The sequence below is a fragment of the Anneissia japonica genome, unplaced genomic scaffold (assembly GCF_011630105.1).
Source record: "Anneissia japonica isolate Jap-2015-1 unplaced genomic scaffold, ASM1163010v1 scaffold287797_len360924_cov175, whole genome shotgun sequence".
Lineage (NCBI taxonomy): Eukaryota > Metazoa > Echinodermata > Crinoidea > Comatulida > Comatulidae > Anneissia > Anneissia japonica.
Window position 1 is genome coordinate 238,081 of NW_022720147.1, and position 16,121 is coordinate 254,201.

The 16,121-nt window shown below is 34.3% G+C and overlaps 2 protein-coding genes across 2 annotated transcripts; one reads left to right on the top strand and one right to left on the bottom strand.

The window, feature by feature from the left end:
- Nucleotides 1-4,407: 4,407 nt before the first annotated feature.
- On the bottom strand, nt 4,408-10,044 carry LOC117111271 (transcriptional regulator ATRX-like). Its single transcript, XM_033254182.1, has 2 exons — nt 9,925-10,044; nt 4,408-9,242 (listed from the first exon to the last, which is right to left on the bottom strand). The coding sequence occupies exon 2, from the start codon at nt 9,186-9,188 to the stop codon at nt 6,831-6,833; it is 2,358 nt and encodes a 785-aa protein (XP_033110073.1). The 5' UTR covers nt 9,189-9,242; nt 9,925-10,044; the 3' UTR covers nt 4,408-6,830.
- A 1,854-nt stretch (nt 10,045-11,898) lies between these two features.
- On the top strand, nt 11,899-13,972 carry LOC117111267 (serine/threonine-protein kinase mos-like). Its single transcript, XM_033254180.1, has one exon. It carries the CDS (start codon nt 11,914-11,916, stop codon nt 13,219-13,221), a length of 1,308 nt encoding a protein of 435 aa, XP_033110071.1. The 5' UTR covers nt 11,899-11,913; the 3' UTR covers nt 13,222-13,972.
- Nucleotides 13,973-16,121: the final 2,149 nt, after the last annotated feature.

Genomic DNA, 16,121 nt, shown 5'->3' on the forward strand with positions numbered 1-16,121 from the left:
TTAAAACAATCACTAATCTAAAGCTAATGATGCTGTATTATGAAAGTGCACATTATAATCAATGACTCTGTTTTATATCAACTTTAATAATCAAATTACAAGACACAGTGTGTGTAAGTGTACATAAATTTAAATAATAAATATTAATACATTATATATATTATATCATCATATAACATACTGTATATAAAACATTGCTACCACTTGCAACTTCTTTAAATTAATTAAATCCTGAAAACACTGCATTTTACAATTTCTTTGAGACAGAACTTTATTAATTTATTAACATGATTAAGTTTATTTACATAGGTAATCAACATAGTGCAATGTCAGAAAAAACTAAACTAAAAAAATATATAAATATAAATACAGGTATGTCAAGAAAATTAAAACATTTACTAATGTAAAACTAATGATTCTGTATTGTGAAAGTTAACTTCTGTTCATCACATACATTTAAATAATAAATATTAATACATAAATATATACATACAGCATAGGATACTGTATATTAAGCACACATTAGCTTTGCTATCACTTGCAACTTATTTAATTTAATTACATCCTCAAAACACTGCATTTTAGGATTTTTAAAGACAAATCTTTATTAATTTTAAAGAGAAATTGATTTGAATTGGTTGTAAAAAGACTGTTTGGTTTCATCAAATTGTATTAGGCTTACCTGACCCAGCATTACCCATCTAGCGTTTTTTTATTGTGGTTTGACAAATGGGATGCACATGGTAACACTGTTTCAGACCTACCAAGCCTCACACATTCATATTCATGCATTCAAAGACCAAAATCTTGCACAAAAATGTAATATTACTAAATATAATATCTGCATGAGTATTGTGGTTATTTTGATTGTCATTTTCTAAAGTTATGGTCTAAAAGCACACTGTAAAATTCTCCATGTGAAACTCTATCAAGTATTTTATATGATGGGAGCTGGAATATAGGCTCTGGTCGACCCCTTAGTTCAGACCTCCTGTTGGACATGTGGGACCACGTCGGAAATTTTTCTGGAGCTCTAATAACAATCATAATAATAATAATGATATTAATATCAATAACAATAGTAATAAAAAAAATAATAACTATGTAACAATATTAATAATAAATGTCTAAAACAACAAAATTGTTCCAAAATGTCATAAAGACATTATTTTGGAGAGTGGATAGATGGAGATATATATATGTATATGGTGCCACACTTTTGGTTCGTGTATTGCACAGCTCATGTCACAGGGAAAGGCTGACTGCAAATTTGTGAAAATCGGCTGTGTTTACCATACTGGTATATTATGTGACATATGTATTTCCAAAAGCCTAAAAACAATTACAAAAAAATTAACCAAAATGGTTTTATAAAATAATCATTTTTTACATTTTAATCAGATGTAAAATAGTGTAAAACTAATTGGGTTGTTTTAGTTCAGGTAGATTTACATTTTAATCAGATGTAAAATAGTGTATAACTAATTGGGTTGTTTTAGTTCAACTAGAAGGGCTGTAATAGTTTCAGTGTTAGCAGAACTATGAAACTTGAACTGATGGTGCATCGCTGCATGCATGATGTACTATGCACATAACTATTGTCTAAACATAATACACCATTTATAACAAATTTAACTAGCTATTGTTAGTAAAGTCATCTCAAAAACATCTTTGTTTAGGTGACTTTGCGTTGAGCCCAGAACATACTAATCAAAAGAACTGAACCAAATCATTACACTATTACTGAGAAGTCTCCATCAGGACTATCTTATTTTTTGTATCAATTAGTGAGATGATTTATTTAGGCGAGACACTTTTCATTCCTTGTTTCGCGTACTTATTTTTTTAAAGATTATCAGAGGAAGGTGGAATAAAGATAAAAATAAAATTTGTTTTCTTATTTAGCAAATAGATTTGCCAAAAACATGGAGATGGAGGAAAAAATAAAAATTATTTTTTTTGGTGAATGTAAAACAGTTTGGTTAAATGCTTCAAATTTATGTAGTTAGGAAGAAATATACATATCTTATCTTTGGAGATTTCAAGGCAGTGGAAGGTGTAATAAGAATAAAGAAAAACTTTTATTTTTTTTCAGAAATTTTTATTTTTCGTGGTGGCGGGTGCACTAAAATTTTAATTTTATTCGAAATCATAAATATTTGCGTCGGCGGGTTTGCTAAACAAGGTATAAAAAAAGTCTTGCCTTAAGTCTAATCTTTCTGCTTAGCAAATTCTCAATGTGGAAATTCCGGGGAACAAACATCTTCTGTAAACTTTATCTACAGGAGGTGGTGTTCTGTCTTTTTTTAATTTTTTTTTTTTGGGAGGGTGGGGGTTCTTTGCCTTTGTTTTGTCTATATTCTCCACATACCTTGAGTAATATATTGCAGATATCATTAATGGTGAATTATTATTAGCCTGGTAATACAATACAATGTTTAAAAAAAATGCATGGAATAGGGCCGAAAAATATCAAAAAGGAATCGTCATGCGTCAGCTGAAATACTGTAAAAATTAAGGTAGAATGATAGGGGACACCAGTATCTGTGCAGATCCAGGAATTCGAAATAGAGGGGACCCATGGAGGTACTTTGGCAAATGGAGGGTCTAGGCCACACCTCAGCCCCAGCAAAAGAATAATGGTGTATTTCAAGCATTTGCATAACATAGGCTACTGCACTGGACAATTTTGAATTGAAAAGGCACCTAAGATAAATGCTTGCTTATATAAAGTTCATGCAAATAATTTAATTACAGTATCCTGTATAGGATTTTGCAATAGAGGGGACCCATGGAGGTACTTTGATGGATAATTTTCTGTGGGTGTGAGGGGATGTTCTGCTTTTTTGGGGTACTTTGACAGATGGATAATAATAATTTGATTATAGTATATACACCATATATACCTTATATGTATTATTATATATTATTCGGCATTAAAGAGTGTGAAATTTGTTTTAATTTTGCGGTTATATTTGTTGTGTGTAATAAATCTATTCCAGGAGACATACATTGTTATGTTTACTCACAGGTTCAACACTCAAGTATCTCATTACAGACACAAAATATTGAGGATGTATCATATTAAAAAAAAAACAGGGGATAAGTAGGGCATGGAGGGTGGCAGGGATAACTATTAAATGAAAATAGTGAAGTAATTGGTATCAAATTTTTACAGGAGCAATATAGTACGGTAGATAGAAATCTGGAAGATGTTCATGTTTTTTAATACTGTACTCCACTGGTTAATCGAAACATAAAAACACTCTTAACATCTCCCACACCTTACGGTCTGCCTTCATTTGTCCTGTCCAAGGATGCCAAGAAGGAAAACTGTAAGAGAGGCAATGGTTGGTGTGGGCCCCTAGGTACGAGCACAAGGAAGATTGCACCGAAGGGGAAACATTTCTTTTTGGGTGGGGGGGGGGTGACTGTCAATCTGGAGGAGCCCATTTTTAGGGGGCCCATGCCATTATTGAGGGCCCATGATAGTAATTATTATTTTTGAAAAAAATATTGAAAATAAAATGCTACCTGTAATTTTTATGGGCCCTAGTAAGCTTGGGCCCCGGTGATCTTTTCCCTATCCCGCACTCTTGATGGCACTGGTCCTGTCATTTGTGTAGTTCCATATGTTGAGTGTCTGGAGACCAAAGTTATTTACATCCCTAGTGATTTGGTGAAACCATCTTGTGAGGTGGACAAGTCCCTGTTGCATACAATCTTTTTCATTACCTTAATATTTGTTTAGTGTTAACAGGCAGAAGTATCGATTTAAGAGTGAACACAATTCATAGTTTCTCAATAACTTGATATTCTTTATTATAGTTGTAAAATCACCATCAAATTTTGAGATTGGATCCATATATTTGTAGGTAAAAGAACCAGTGTGCGCCAGATGCCAAATTGCTGCACTGGAAAACACCATTGGCAAAAATGTCATGACATCCACAGTATTATTACTTGGGTCACCATTACATGTTCAGCAGTTAACATAAACTGAACAGATTGGTTTGCACGCTATTTCTTTTAAAATACAAATCTAAGGTCACACCACATCTAAAGCTAGTCACAAACCTAAAAGAATCCAGATATTAAAATTTTAACATTTAAAAAAAATCAAAATCTATACACTATGTTAAACATGGGTTTAATCCCAAATTCCAATGCAGAAATCAATTATCTGATACAGTTCAGGCCCAAAATAGTATAAATTCACCAAAAAAAAAAATCATATTTGATCGATTTATTTAAAATGTAATGTAAAATGATTTTCAAATTGTATGTTTCGCATATGTATGTTTTATCAAAATATGTGAAAAAAAAAAACAGTATCATTTGTTCATACAGTAGATATCTGCAATGAAGACATTTTTCAACCTGTTAATTTAAAAAATTTTTTTTAAAAAAATAAATGTTCTTTTCTAATGTCTGGATTTCAAAATGCTGGTATACTCTTCACAAAATCTGGGTTTTTCATTTTGAAGAATTACATGGGCACAAAACCAAAAAGTTGAACAACACAATTTTAGAAAAAAAATATGCTGTACCACCTCAACACACTGGTACTTTGCTGGAAAAAATAAAAGGATTTTAAGTAGCCATATTTGTTTCCTATTTGTAAAATATGTTCCTTATCTTTGGACTTCACCAATATAAGTAGCAGATAGTCTACAATATCCTTGTAGTAACCAATATTACTGATTTATTTTCCATAAAAACTATATTTATAAAGAATTTTTAATAATAATGTTTATGTACCGTAAATGATATACAGTACTTTCATAAAAGTGAAAAAAAAATTTAAAAATTTGCTTACTAATTTCTGTTTCCGCAATCTACTGACATAACATTTGCGAGATGAACTTTTATAATAAAACGTTTGTATCTATTTGACTTTAAATATCGTTGATACCTTATATGAGCAATTTAAAAGGCTTTTAGGTTTTACAAAGGCAAACCTAGTGTCGTACGACATCTGACACAAATTACCGTTGCGTCACGTCTGTGTGAGGTAAAGGCTGACATGACGAGCCATCATGAAACTATGTTGGTGGCAATCGTGTTTATGATTAGAATACTAAACATGTTTAATAATATTCTCAAAATGACCCAAGACTGTCGATAAATCATGTCAGGCTGCATCGTGTAACGCTGTTTTAATCGGCCTTTAAGACTAATCAGACTGTAGGGAAAATGCAAAATATCACCCAATCTGAAGATACACCCCACCCTTAACTGATTAGACTAACACATTTCTCCAATCCATACCTTTTAAGTGCCTGAGTAAAATACATAAATTTGTAATACCATATTTATTGGAATAAACGCCCTGCTTTGAACAAACGTAGGGCGTAATGGAAGCAACATAATTCTCAACACATTCTATTAATGTACTCCAGTAGAATTACATTTTTTTCTAACTGTTGGGACCAATGAGTCTATGATCACACAATAACACATTTTGACGGTAATTATATGTTGTATTTCCACATTTGCAGTGAAATTAAGGGGGCGGTTATTCAAGAAAGGCGTTTAATTTCCAGATGTAAATTTGATACGTTTACTCAAAAAACCGTATCATCAATAAACACCCCTAGGCGTTTATTCAAACAAATACGGTATTTCCTTAATCTTTTTTCTCTTTACACGGTTATAACATCAAGATAAATTAAATTACCGTAATATTTACACCATGTTCCATACAATAACTCTATTTTAATGTGAAGAGGAGAAAATAAAACAATTAAATTAGATTGAAATTCATGGTTTCTCTAATTTCATAAAAATAAATGTTTTACTTTCACCCTAAATTACATCCTAACTACATTCATGCAATATAGTATATATACAATTAAGTTCTTATTATATAGAACACTTTAAGATAAAACAATTATAAATAGAAAATGTGTCACAAACTATGATATCTTACAACTTCATTTATAATTATTTATAACACTAAAATGTTGGATTCCAACTTTGATTTACCATTTTTTGACAATTTTCAGATTTATATTTCAAACATGATAATTGCACCCAAACAGTGACGTATCTAGGGTATTGAAATGTGTGGGGGGGGGGGGGACCTGATGGGAAGTACAAGGTGACATGGGAGGTTTCTATGATAAAGCGAGGGGAACTAGCTGGCTAAACAAAATGAATTTTAACTACTTGAGCATAATTTTTTTGTTACAAAAGTATTTTGGGGGGCATGCAACTCTGTGCAACCTCTAGATACGCCATGAAATTAAGGTAGCTATCATGATTAATCTTATTATTACAAACAGTTAAAGTGAAAGAAGGAGATGCAGTCAGAATGTAAAGATGATGATGAGTAGGATGTTCATGATGATAAACATTATGATGTATTTGTAATCAACTCTAAATATATAAAACAATTTAGCAATTTGGCATCGTTGATAAACTTACAAAATAATACAGTAATAAAATATTAGATTCTAGTACCTTGTACACTTGAATTTAAGATACTCCAAATCTTGGAAGAACACTGGAGGATAAAGGGTCTAAGAAGCCAGAAACAGAAACACATTAAAAAAAATATAGTTTTGCCTACTTGCATAATTTTGATATTTACTTATTACAGTATTTATTTACTTTTAAATCATACTGGAAATTTATGCTATGATTACAAATTCTATCTTTGATTTAAGCAGCATATCACACAAATATTCAACACCAAACAAATGAGTGCTGATATAGCTATTTTGTTATTAAAAAATAATTTGATTTTATCAAGCGAAAACCAGAAAGTAAAAACCCTCCCAATATCAGAAAAATTGGACACAAGTTTGTGGAATGCAAAGACGTTGTTACTCCAACACATATGTTTTATGAGATGTGGTAAGAAGATGGCGCTTAAGATCTTCATTCCTCTTGAAGAGCAGACCACAGCGCCTGCATGGAACTCCCTTCTTTGGATTCCATTTATCCCAAACTGAGACCTCGTCCATGAAACTCTGATAGCTCCTAACCTTCCCAACACCTTCATCATCATCTGAAGATTCGCTACTCATTCTTACTTTCTTTCGAGTAGGCCTTCTTCTTTTGGAGTTACATGAATCATCACTACTTTCAACATCTTCAGAGTCGTGTTCACTTTCACTTGAATCCATTCTATCAACTGCACTCTTTAATAATCTTTTTTTGCTAGGTTTTCTCTTTTCTTGTTTGGCAGTGCCATCATGACCTGTCATTGCACAATGGAACTCATATGCATGGAGATCCTTGCATTTCCGTCCACACTCTCCACATTGTCTCTTTTGATCTTTTGAGGTAATATCTTCAGAGTTAGAAATATTTTCATCTTCCAAACTCTGTACAATCTTTCGTGGCCGGCCTCTGTTCCTCTTTTGACCGAGAGATGCATTGATAGCTTGTTGTTTGATCATCTTTGGTGGCCGTCCTCTCTTTCGTTGGATGCTTCCTTCTGTGGTTCTTTGTAAGGAATGTCCTGATAAAGCAATGTGAAACTCTAGCGTTTCAGAGTCTTTGAACTGCTTTTTACAGGTTCCACATCTTGGTTTACAAATTGATTTTGCACTTCTTGAATTATTATTTTTTGATGGTTCTTCCTCTTCACTTTCTTCACTTTCCTCCGAATCTGATTCTTCTGAACTGCTATCACTACTTGTAAGGTCAGCAATCCTTGACCTACTTTGTTTGACCTTTACTGTTCTATCTGACCCTAACTTTGATGCACCATGACCTGAGATTGCCATATGGTAGTAGAGGGCATTCTTATCCTTAAATTTCCGGTTGCATACACTACAAAAGATATCAACAGAAATATTTGAGGGTGCTTTTTTTGCAATTTGGACTTGTTCAACTTCCGATTCTTCTCCACTGCTGTTTTCATCATCATCCTCTTCTTCGTCGCTTGTGTTCTCTTCACTTGAATTGCTTTCTTCTTGGGTCACATGCCCACTGAAAGCTTCATGGTAATTCAACATTTCTAGAGTTTTAAATTTCTTACCACACTCAAAACAGATCAAACTTGATTTTGAGTGTTTTAGTTGTTTTTTACTTTGAATTTGGGATCTTCCATTTTTAAGTAATTTTTTGACCGACTGTTCTACATTGCTTATTTTATTTTTTTCATTTTTCAATATCTCCTTGTCAGGGGATTCTTCCTGAGTGTGTCCACTAAGGGCACAATGCATCTTTAATTCCTTAAGACTTTTGAATTTCTTTCGACATCCATTACAATTTAAACTCTTTGAATTGCAAGAATACTGATTTTCTTCACTTTTCTTATCATTAGATTTGCCATCTGTACTGTGCTTTGTTTTCCCATTCATCTCAGATTGTCTTTTTTCCTGTATTTTTTCTCTTTTATCAGAATGTCCTGAAAGAGCCAAGTGCAAATCCAAAGACTTGCTATCTTTGAATTTTTTATTACAACTACCACAAGGTAGTTTGGTGACATCAATTCTTTTCACCTCTTTCTCAACTTTCTTCTTGTTTTCCTCCATCTGATCACCATCATCTTCATCATCATCATCTTCTTCTGTTTCTCTTTCATTGTTTTCATCACTGTTTACATGCCCTGACATTGCAAAGTGAAAATTTAAAGCCTTGGTATCTTTGAACCTCCTAGAACATTCATTACATCGAAACACAACCTTCTGCTCCTTTTGTCTGTGGTTGGATTTCTTTCTCACTGAAGATGTGGCTGAATTGTGAGTCTTGGAGGCAGTATCCCTATTTTCATTTGGATCAACATGACCCCTTGCTGCACAGTGGAATGACATAGTTTGTTTATCTTTGAACCGTTGACCACATGTTAAGCAGTTATACCTTTTGCTGGTTGAAGATGTCTTTGATATTGAGACATTTTTTTGGCAGCGTCCACTCACACTATTGTGATGTCTCAATGATTCACCATTCCTGAAACTTTTTTTACAGACAGTACACATATATTTCTTTTCCAATTTGTTTTGATTATTATCTTTCTTATCAACCTGCTTGCTTGCAGTTCCTTTCTTTCCGGTCATTGATGCTGGGAGTTCTATGCTGGAATCATCTTCCAATAACCTAGACATCATATTATCCAACAGATGTTCGTTAATATTATTATAATCTTGTTGTTGGCTCTCTAAGTGACTGTCATCAAGTTTTGGTATCAACACTTGTAAATATCGTATGTTGTTTATATCAATGTCATCCATTCCTTCAGATCAATAAGTGTAGTATAAACACAACCATTTCTCATGGGTTAGTACCTGAGGAAGAAGCAAAATAAACAAATTTTAATGATTAATGTTTAGGATAGCATCAAGAATTGTTTTACTATACAGTACTAGACTCTGTCTTCCACACACAACACAGCTTCTCAAAATGCTATCAGACCTTATTTTTTAAAAGCACAGACAGTCGGATATCTACAGTAGGCCTAAATTTTTGCACGAGGGAAAACCTAACAGGTCCTGGTTCCAACTAACAATCGTCGTTTTAAACCAACAATCGTCAACAGCCCTGAAAATGTTTAAGTGAAGTGAAGTAAAGTAGGCTAGGGCCTAGGCCCTATGCCTACATGTAGCACTACTACTAGGCCTAGGCCTACTACCAGTCAGGGAGTTGTTGCTAGCCTAGGCCTAGCTAGGGACCTCCTACCCTAGCTAGGGCGATTAAAGAGCCGAAACACTCCACCGCAACCTCTCCTTACCTCCTTTCTATATGCATAGGCTAGTCTAAGTATAGTAGTTCTGTATGCCGAGGCCTAGGCCTGTGCACCATCGACTATAAAAACATTTGAGGCAGAAACGTGCCTTTGTCGCCGTTCGGTTCGGGCCAAAAATAGAGGTTCCTCACTCAAGCCTAGCTAATTTCCACAATATAGAGCGTGATTGCAAAATAAATATGTTAAACACTAAAGTATTAGTAATCTAAATCAAACATACTTACGTTTCAGATATATGCAGATGATTTAATATTTTTATAAATCATAAAATTCTGAAATATAGGCTATCCCAGCTCTTGACATAACTAAACTACCGAAATGAAGACTTGGGACGCTGTACTACGCCCTCTCTAGATTTTTTATTAAAAATATGGGCGGCCAATAAAGTCTAACTGACAAAAAATAACAATAGACATCGTGATGATTTGGAAATATTAAAGAAATTGACATAATTATTCTTAATTAGACTTGCCACAAGTCTCTAATTTATTGATTTTTCGTAGTACTAAGTATTAGCAGATTTCGGAAAGCGCCACCAGCGTCAGTTTATGTCGAGAAACTTTTTTAGGCCTTTTTCACGAATCGGTAGACACCTTGAAGTGATGACAAACATTACGAATCAGCGGTGCGTGACCAACAGAAATAAGATAACATTTTGGGCTGATTTTCTGACATCATGTTATTTAAAAAATCATAACTCCATAACAGGACGTCGTATCCAAAACATTTTTCCAGCAAAATGTTCTTAAGAGACTAGTCTACACTACTATATGATTGAAAAACGATTGAAAAATGTTTTTGACCTCTGAAATCAAGATGGAAAAAGAAAAGCCTATTCTAAGTAGTGTATTAAAATAGGCCTATGCATGCCTATAAGAACACGTTCCCCCGTGGCCCCCTACTGGATCCGCCCCTGAGGCACATTTTATGATTTTTCTTAACACTTTTCATCTTATTCATTCAATAACTACAACTAATTATGGATTGTGTTTTATTGTAAACCACATCATCCTACCAGCAAATATTAGTTTTGTTTTGCATGAGGAAACCTAACTCTTTGAAGCTATCCCGGGATCCTGAAATATGTAAAAGGCAGGTTGGTGAATAAGGAGAGGTTTGGAAATTTTGTGATTCGAGTTAAACATGCCTTCATCAGCAAATTTGTTATATTAGGCCTTCTGTATCATAGCCAGCTGAGTAGACAAATAATGCCCATCCCTTCAACAGATTGTTTTACGTCTGTAAAATATAAACCTAGAAACAATATTACGTTATATATAAGAACGTTATAATAACGTTACAGTTTGATGTTAAAAACGTTATTTTGTAGAACCATATGTACGTACTTATAACCTAATTTTACAACGTCATAATAACCTTGTGTGAACGTTATTTTGTGATATATCAAACCAAACGTTCGCGGACATTATAAGAACGATCAGAGTGTTTGATAGGAGGCCTATCTAGATTGTCAGTGGCCCAGCACACAATATGCGCACCCGCTCATGACGTAATGAACTGGCAAAACCATTTGTAATTTAGTTTTTTGTATGATAGACGGTTCTGCATAAGTAATAGCAAAATGATAATTGTGCAAATTTACATTTACGAGGATGTCTCATATCACACTGGATTATTATTTTGATGGTATGCTTGTGGGATGGTTTAACGATGCGTGGGTGTCAATATTCAGCTACCTGTAGAACAATATAGTGGGAATACTGTCAGTGCTACCAATTTGTTTAACATCGCGGCTGCTGACTACGGGTTGCTTGTAAAAAAATATACGTTCATTGGTTAAAGTTTTATGTTCAATTAAGTATATGGACGTTGGTGACCTGAGAATTCGTCTTTTCATATGTTCCATATGAATTTTAAATTTGTGTTTTTTTTTTAATCGAAACTGGTAAGTTATAGAATTGCATTTCCGCCTTATAGTTTTTACCTTGTTAAACCTGTATAGTCATGAGTTGACTATAAGTGGAGTTAGAGTTTGTGTTTGACCGATAAATGTACCGTATGTATTTTTATTTCAGAATTAACTTTTCCTGTAATATTGAACCTTCAAGTGAATTGTCACATTTTAGTCATCAAGAGTGTGATATATTAGAAAATCAAGATGAGATGGGGACAATAACATAGTGGAATTTCATTATTTATTATAGACAAATTGCATCGTCTTATCTTTTCGAATCTTTTCGATCTTATTCAAGATGACAAAACTTTTCGAACTAATCGTCGCTCATTTGAACCGGCAGTTGGCGCTGTTGAAACTAAAGATAACATTTTTTCAAGACAAGCTGGAAATGCAAATTAACAGTAATAAAACAAATGAAAATACTCAGGAAAAAGCAGTTGTTGAAAGCAGTAGAAAAAGTAAACAAACTGATATTTTACGCAAAGCTTTGTGTGTGTGTATTGAATTTAGTAATATTTGCCAAACTGTTGAGATCATGTCCCCAAGGCGTCTCCAACGTCAATTTGCTTTTGATTCTAATGTTGGAAACTCGCCAGTACATAGGCCTACACAAGCGCTTGTTGAACGAGTCACAGGTCCTCGATCCAATCAAGGTAATACCAACAGAAGCCCAAAAGGTACAGCAAATGGGAATGCAAATTTGGACATTTTTAATGCTAACAACAATGCTAACAACAATGGTCAATCCAAAATGGTCAATGAGCAGGACTTCTCTTTGGATAGGCTAGCTCACCTGGGTTCAGGTGGGTTTGGATCAGTTTTTAAAGGTACTTATTGTGGTATGAAAGTAGCCGTTAAGTACCTGCATCAAAGTAAGCGGAATCGCCGAGCATTTGTTCAAAGTTTTAAAGCGGAACTTGAGGCGGTAAATTTCATTCATGAGAACATTGTTCGTATATTAGCAGCAAGTGATCCAGCCGATATTAGTGATGGTTGTTTTCTAATCATGGAATACGCTGGGGATAGGAATCTTCTGCAGTGCATCAACGATCCTGGCGACCATTTTTCTCTTCAAAGAAGAGCGAGATATGCGTTCGATATTGCAAACGCTTTGTCCTATATTCATAGCAACTGCGTTGCACATTTGGATATAAAACCAGCTAATGTGATAATATCGCCAACTGATCGTTGCAAAATCACGGATTTTGGTTGTTGTCGACAAGTTAAAAATGGTCTCGTTGTGACCGACATCACTGAAAGATCGTACTTAACTGGGACATACGCATACCGCGCACCGGAACTTTTACGCGGTCGCCAACCAACCGTGAAAGCAGACATATATTCTTTAGGTATAACGCTTTGGCATATGTTGATCCGTGAACAACCATATGATGGGGACATGCACGCAATAATCTTCGCAGTCGTTGCCTATGGAATGAGACCAGAGTGTCCTGATACAGTTAACATTAATGAACAATGGTACGTGAGTCTCTTCCAGCAATGCTGGCATGCTTCGCCGAGTGAGAGACCGTCAGCATGTACTCTAAAGGAAACGCTTGCTGGTAAACTTCTTGTTGGTAAAGCCACCAAATTAAAGTTCTGACGACATTGATGCATTGCTTACGGATTGATTTAGGAATTTAAGGACAAAACTCTGTCACATTAATCAATTTAATGTTTCTACTTGTAATAATGATTAATGTTTTGATAGTGTATATAGTTAACAAATAGGGCCTATGTAATTTTCCCATAATTATTCCTAAAATACTTTTTATGAATATTTATTGTAAATATGTATGTACAAAGAATATATCTAATGATTTATTTTATCTATATTTCAAATTATATAAGTTTTATGATTTTATATTTCTATTTGGTATCACACTTTATATTTCTATTTCTTCAGTTTCCATGTGCGTATACTGATAGTGCGTATTTATATAAATAAAAACTTGGCATATGCCAACATTTGGTGTTTGTTGAAATTGTTTTAACCCGCATCTGAAACGACGTGGATTACCGGTACTGTACCAACATTGATTATTACATGGCTTGTGAATCACTACATAGGCCTACTAAAGTATTACGCACGGACAACAGATTAAAGTCTTATTTCCATAAAGTCACTACACAGCTTTTGGCTTCAATGAATGGTCGGCCAAATTATATTAGCGAGTTTTCCCGATTCTTGTCTATGTAGACAATTCGTCAGCACGTGATTAAGTTATAATGAAGAACAAACCTACATTAAGATTTTATGCCCCAAAACGTGTTATTAAATCTATTAAAATGACGCAGTTTTAGTTACTTAGCTATTAAGGTTATTAACCTTATGTCGTAGCCTCGACGTTTGTCTTCTATAGGGAAATTTACTTGAAATCTAACTTGTTGAAACATTCAACCTTCGATACGTATTAAGTAACTAACTTTCTTGCTAAAAACTTTCCCCCAGGTCCATGTTATTGCTAACCAGATAAAAATTCTATTCGAATACTAACATATAATTTAATGAATTCGTCTACATCTGGACGTGCAGTGATGGCGCCCGAATTTGCGGTGGGCTTACCGGGAAGCGAAGCGGGAGCTTTACGTATTTTTTTTTTATTGAATTTCCATTATAAGCTGAAATATGATAGTAAAATCGGGTTGCAAATTCACTACACAGAAACATTAATTGGGGCGTGGTTTTGGCAAGGGCGCAGATCCGTTTCTAAAGGTGAATGGGACATTTCGTGAGTCCACACCCACCTCGGGCCCACCATGGGTGGTCCTGAGATGCGAAAATTATAAAAAAAAAATAGTCTAGATTACTGGAAATGACACTTTTAATAGTAATATTTATCATCATCACATATTATTATTAATTATTATTTATTATTACACTTATTCTCATACTTCTCAAATTATAATAAAGGCACGCGCACTCGAGTCGTGTAATTCAGATGTTTGTGGGCAGAGATAAGAGTAGTGGTTGTACAGCACCCTTTCGTTGAAAACCTGGTGTATTATGCAGTTCATTTTAACAATTTTCAGGCCTCTTTCTTGACTTACGAATTATTACATTGCTCTTAATTGGATGACATCTGAAAAGAAGTTAAGCTTAAAATAGAAAGTGTATGTTTTACGTGTATACAGGAGAAGCACACATACAACGAGTGACTTTTTTCACGGTCACGGAAGGTGGTGGTGGGCGAGGGTGGTTAGTCACCCTGTTCACCCCCTCCCACTAGATCCGCCACTGAAAAAATAAATCTTAGGCCTAGTGAATTACTAAACAATTATAAATATACTTGCCGGAAATTGAAATAATCATACACAATGACAACATAATATAACTCGGATGTCAGGCCGTACGTCGTGCCCAACGAAGTAAGTCAGAGTTCAATTAAACAAGGTGTTTTATAGATTAAGGTTAAATATTGACCGTTTCTTTTAAGGGGCAATAATATATAGGCGGCTTTATTTTTAAATATACGCGATACGCTAGTTGAGTTTTAGGCGGCGAAATCTAATTGTTCGTGTCTCAGGTTGACCATTCCAACCACGATCCTCGATATTAGGCAAATGGACGCGTATAATAGGGCCTGTTATATTAAATTATACGGTATTAATTTGTTCATAAAAATCATACACATTTTACCGTATAAAATAATAATAATGCTCGAATAAGCGCCGCACCAAATGTGATAAGCGCCGCGGCGCTTAATCGAGATCTATATTACCCTGTGTGTGTAATGAAACACTTTCAGAAACAGCTGGTTTTAAATGCAATGTACGGTGTTAAAATGAAGCTCCGCTCTAGAATAAGCGCCGCACCGTGCGCATCTTCAGTGAAGCCTCCAAATTATAAGCGCTTATTCGAGCCGGATAATCAACATGACTGCATTAATTAATGCCTCGAATCGATTAAGTCTATTAAATGATGCTGTCTGTTAATATGCTATCTTTGTACATCGTTTTGTTATTACGAATTTAATACTACCCGTATAATTCTGTTTGATCGTGTGCTTTTCTATGAAATTCTAAATTTAGTTGTAACAACTTAATCCTCGCACGTATTTTTGTAAATATATACCTAAGCCTACTTGATTTCCTTGTCTAAAAATTGATTAATCAGACGTCATGCTTTATTAAGCTGATCAGGGTTCTTTTTTGGTAAATATTATTGCATTGGCTCATACTTGTCACATGGTAATTGAACGACCATCCAGTAAAGTGTCCGAAGAGAGAAAAATATTGGATTGAAATAAAAGATTGAGAATTAATCAAACTAAGTTTATTGAACATTTTTGAATCAGTGGCACACAACGGTTCACAAAAAAGTTTGGTAATACCATGGACCTATTAATAGGTCCATGGTAATACTTTTGGCGATCACACACAATTAATAATTCATAATTGAACTCTTGAAAATACCCGGATGTTTGAAGGTCTGCCAATATATAAGCAGCTCATGGCACAAAAAAAAGACAAAGATCGCGGTTTAGTAGCGATATATATATA

What these genes read in the sequence shown, in the direction of transcription:
- LOC117111267 (XM_033254180.1), top strand. Translation starts at nt 11,914, where the DNA reads ATGACAAAACTTTTCGAACTAATCGTCGCTCATTTGAACCGGCAGTTG.
- LOC117111271 (XM_033254182.1), bottom strand. Translation starts at nt 9,188, where the DNA reads ATGGATGACATTGATATAAACAACATACGATATTTACAAGTGTTGATA.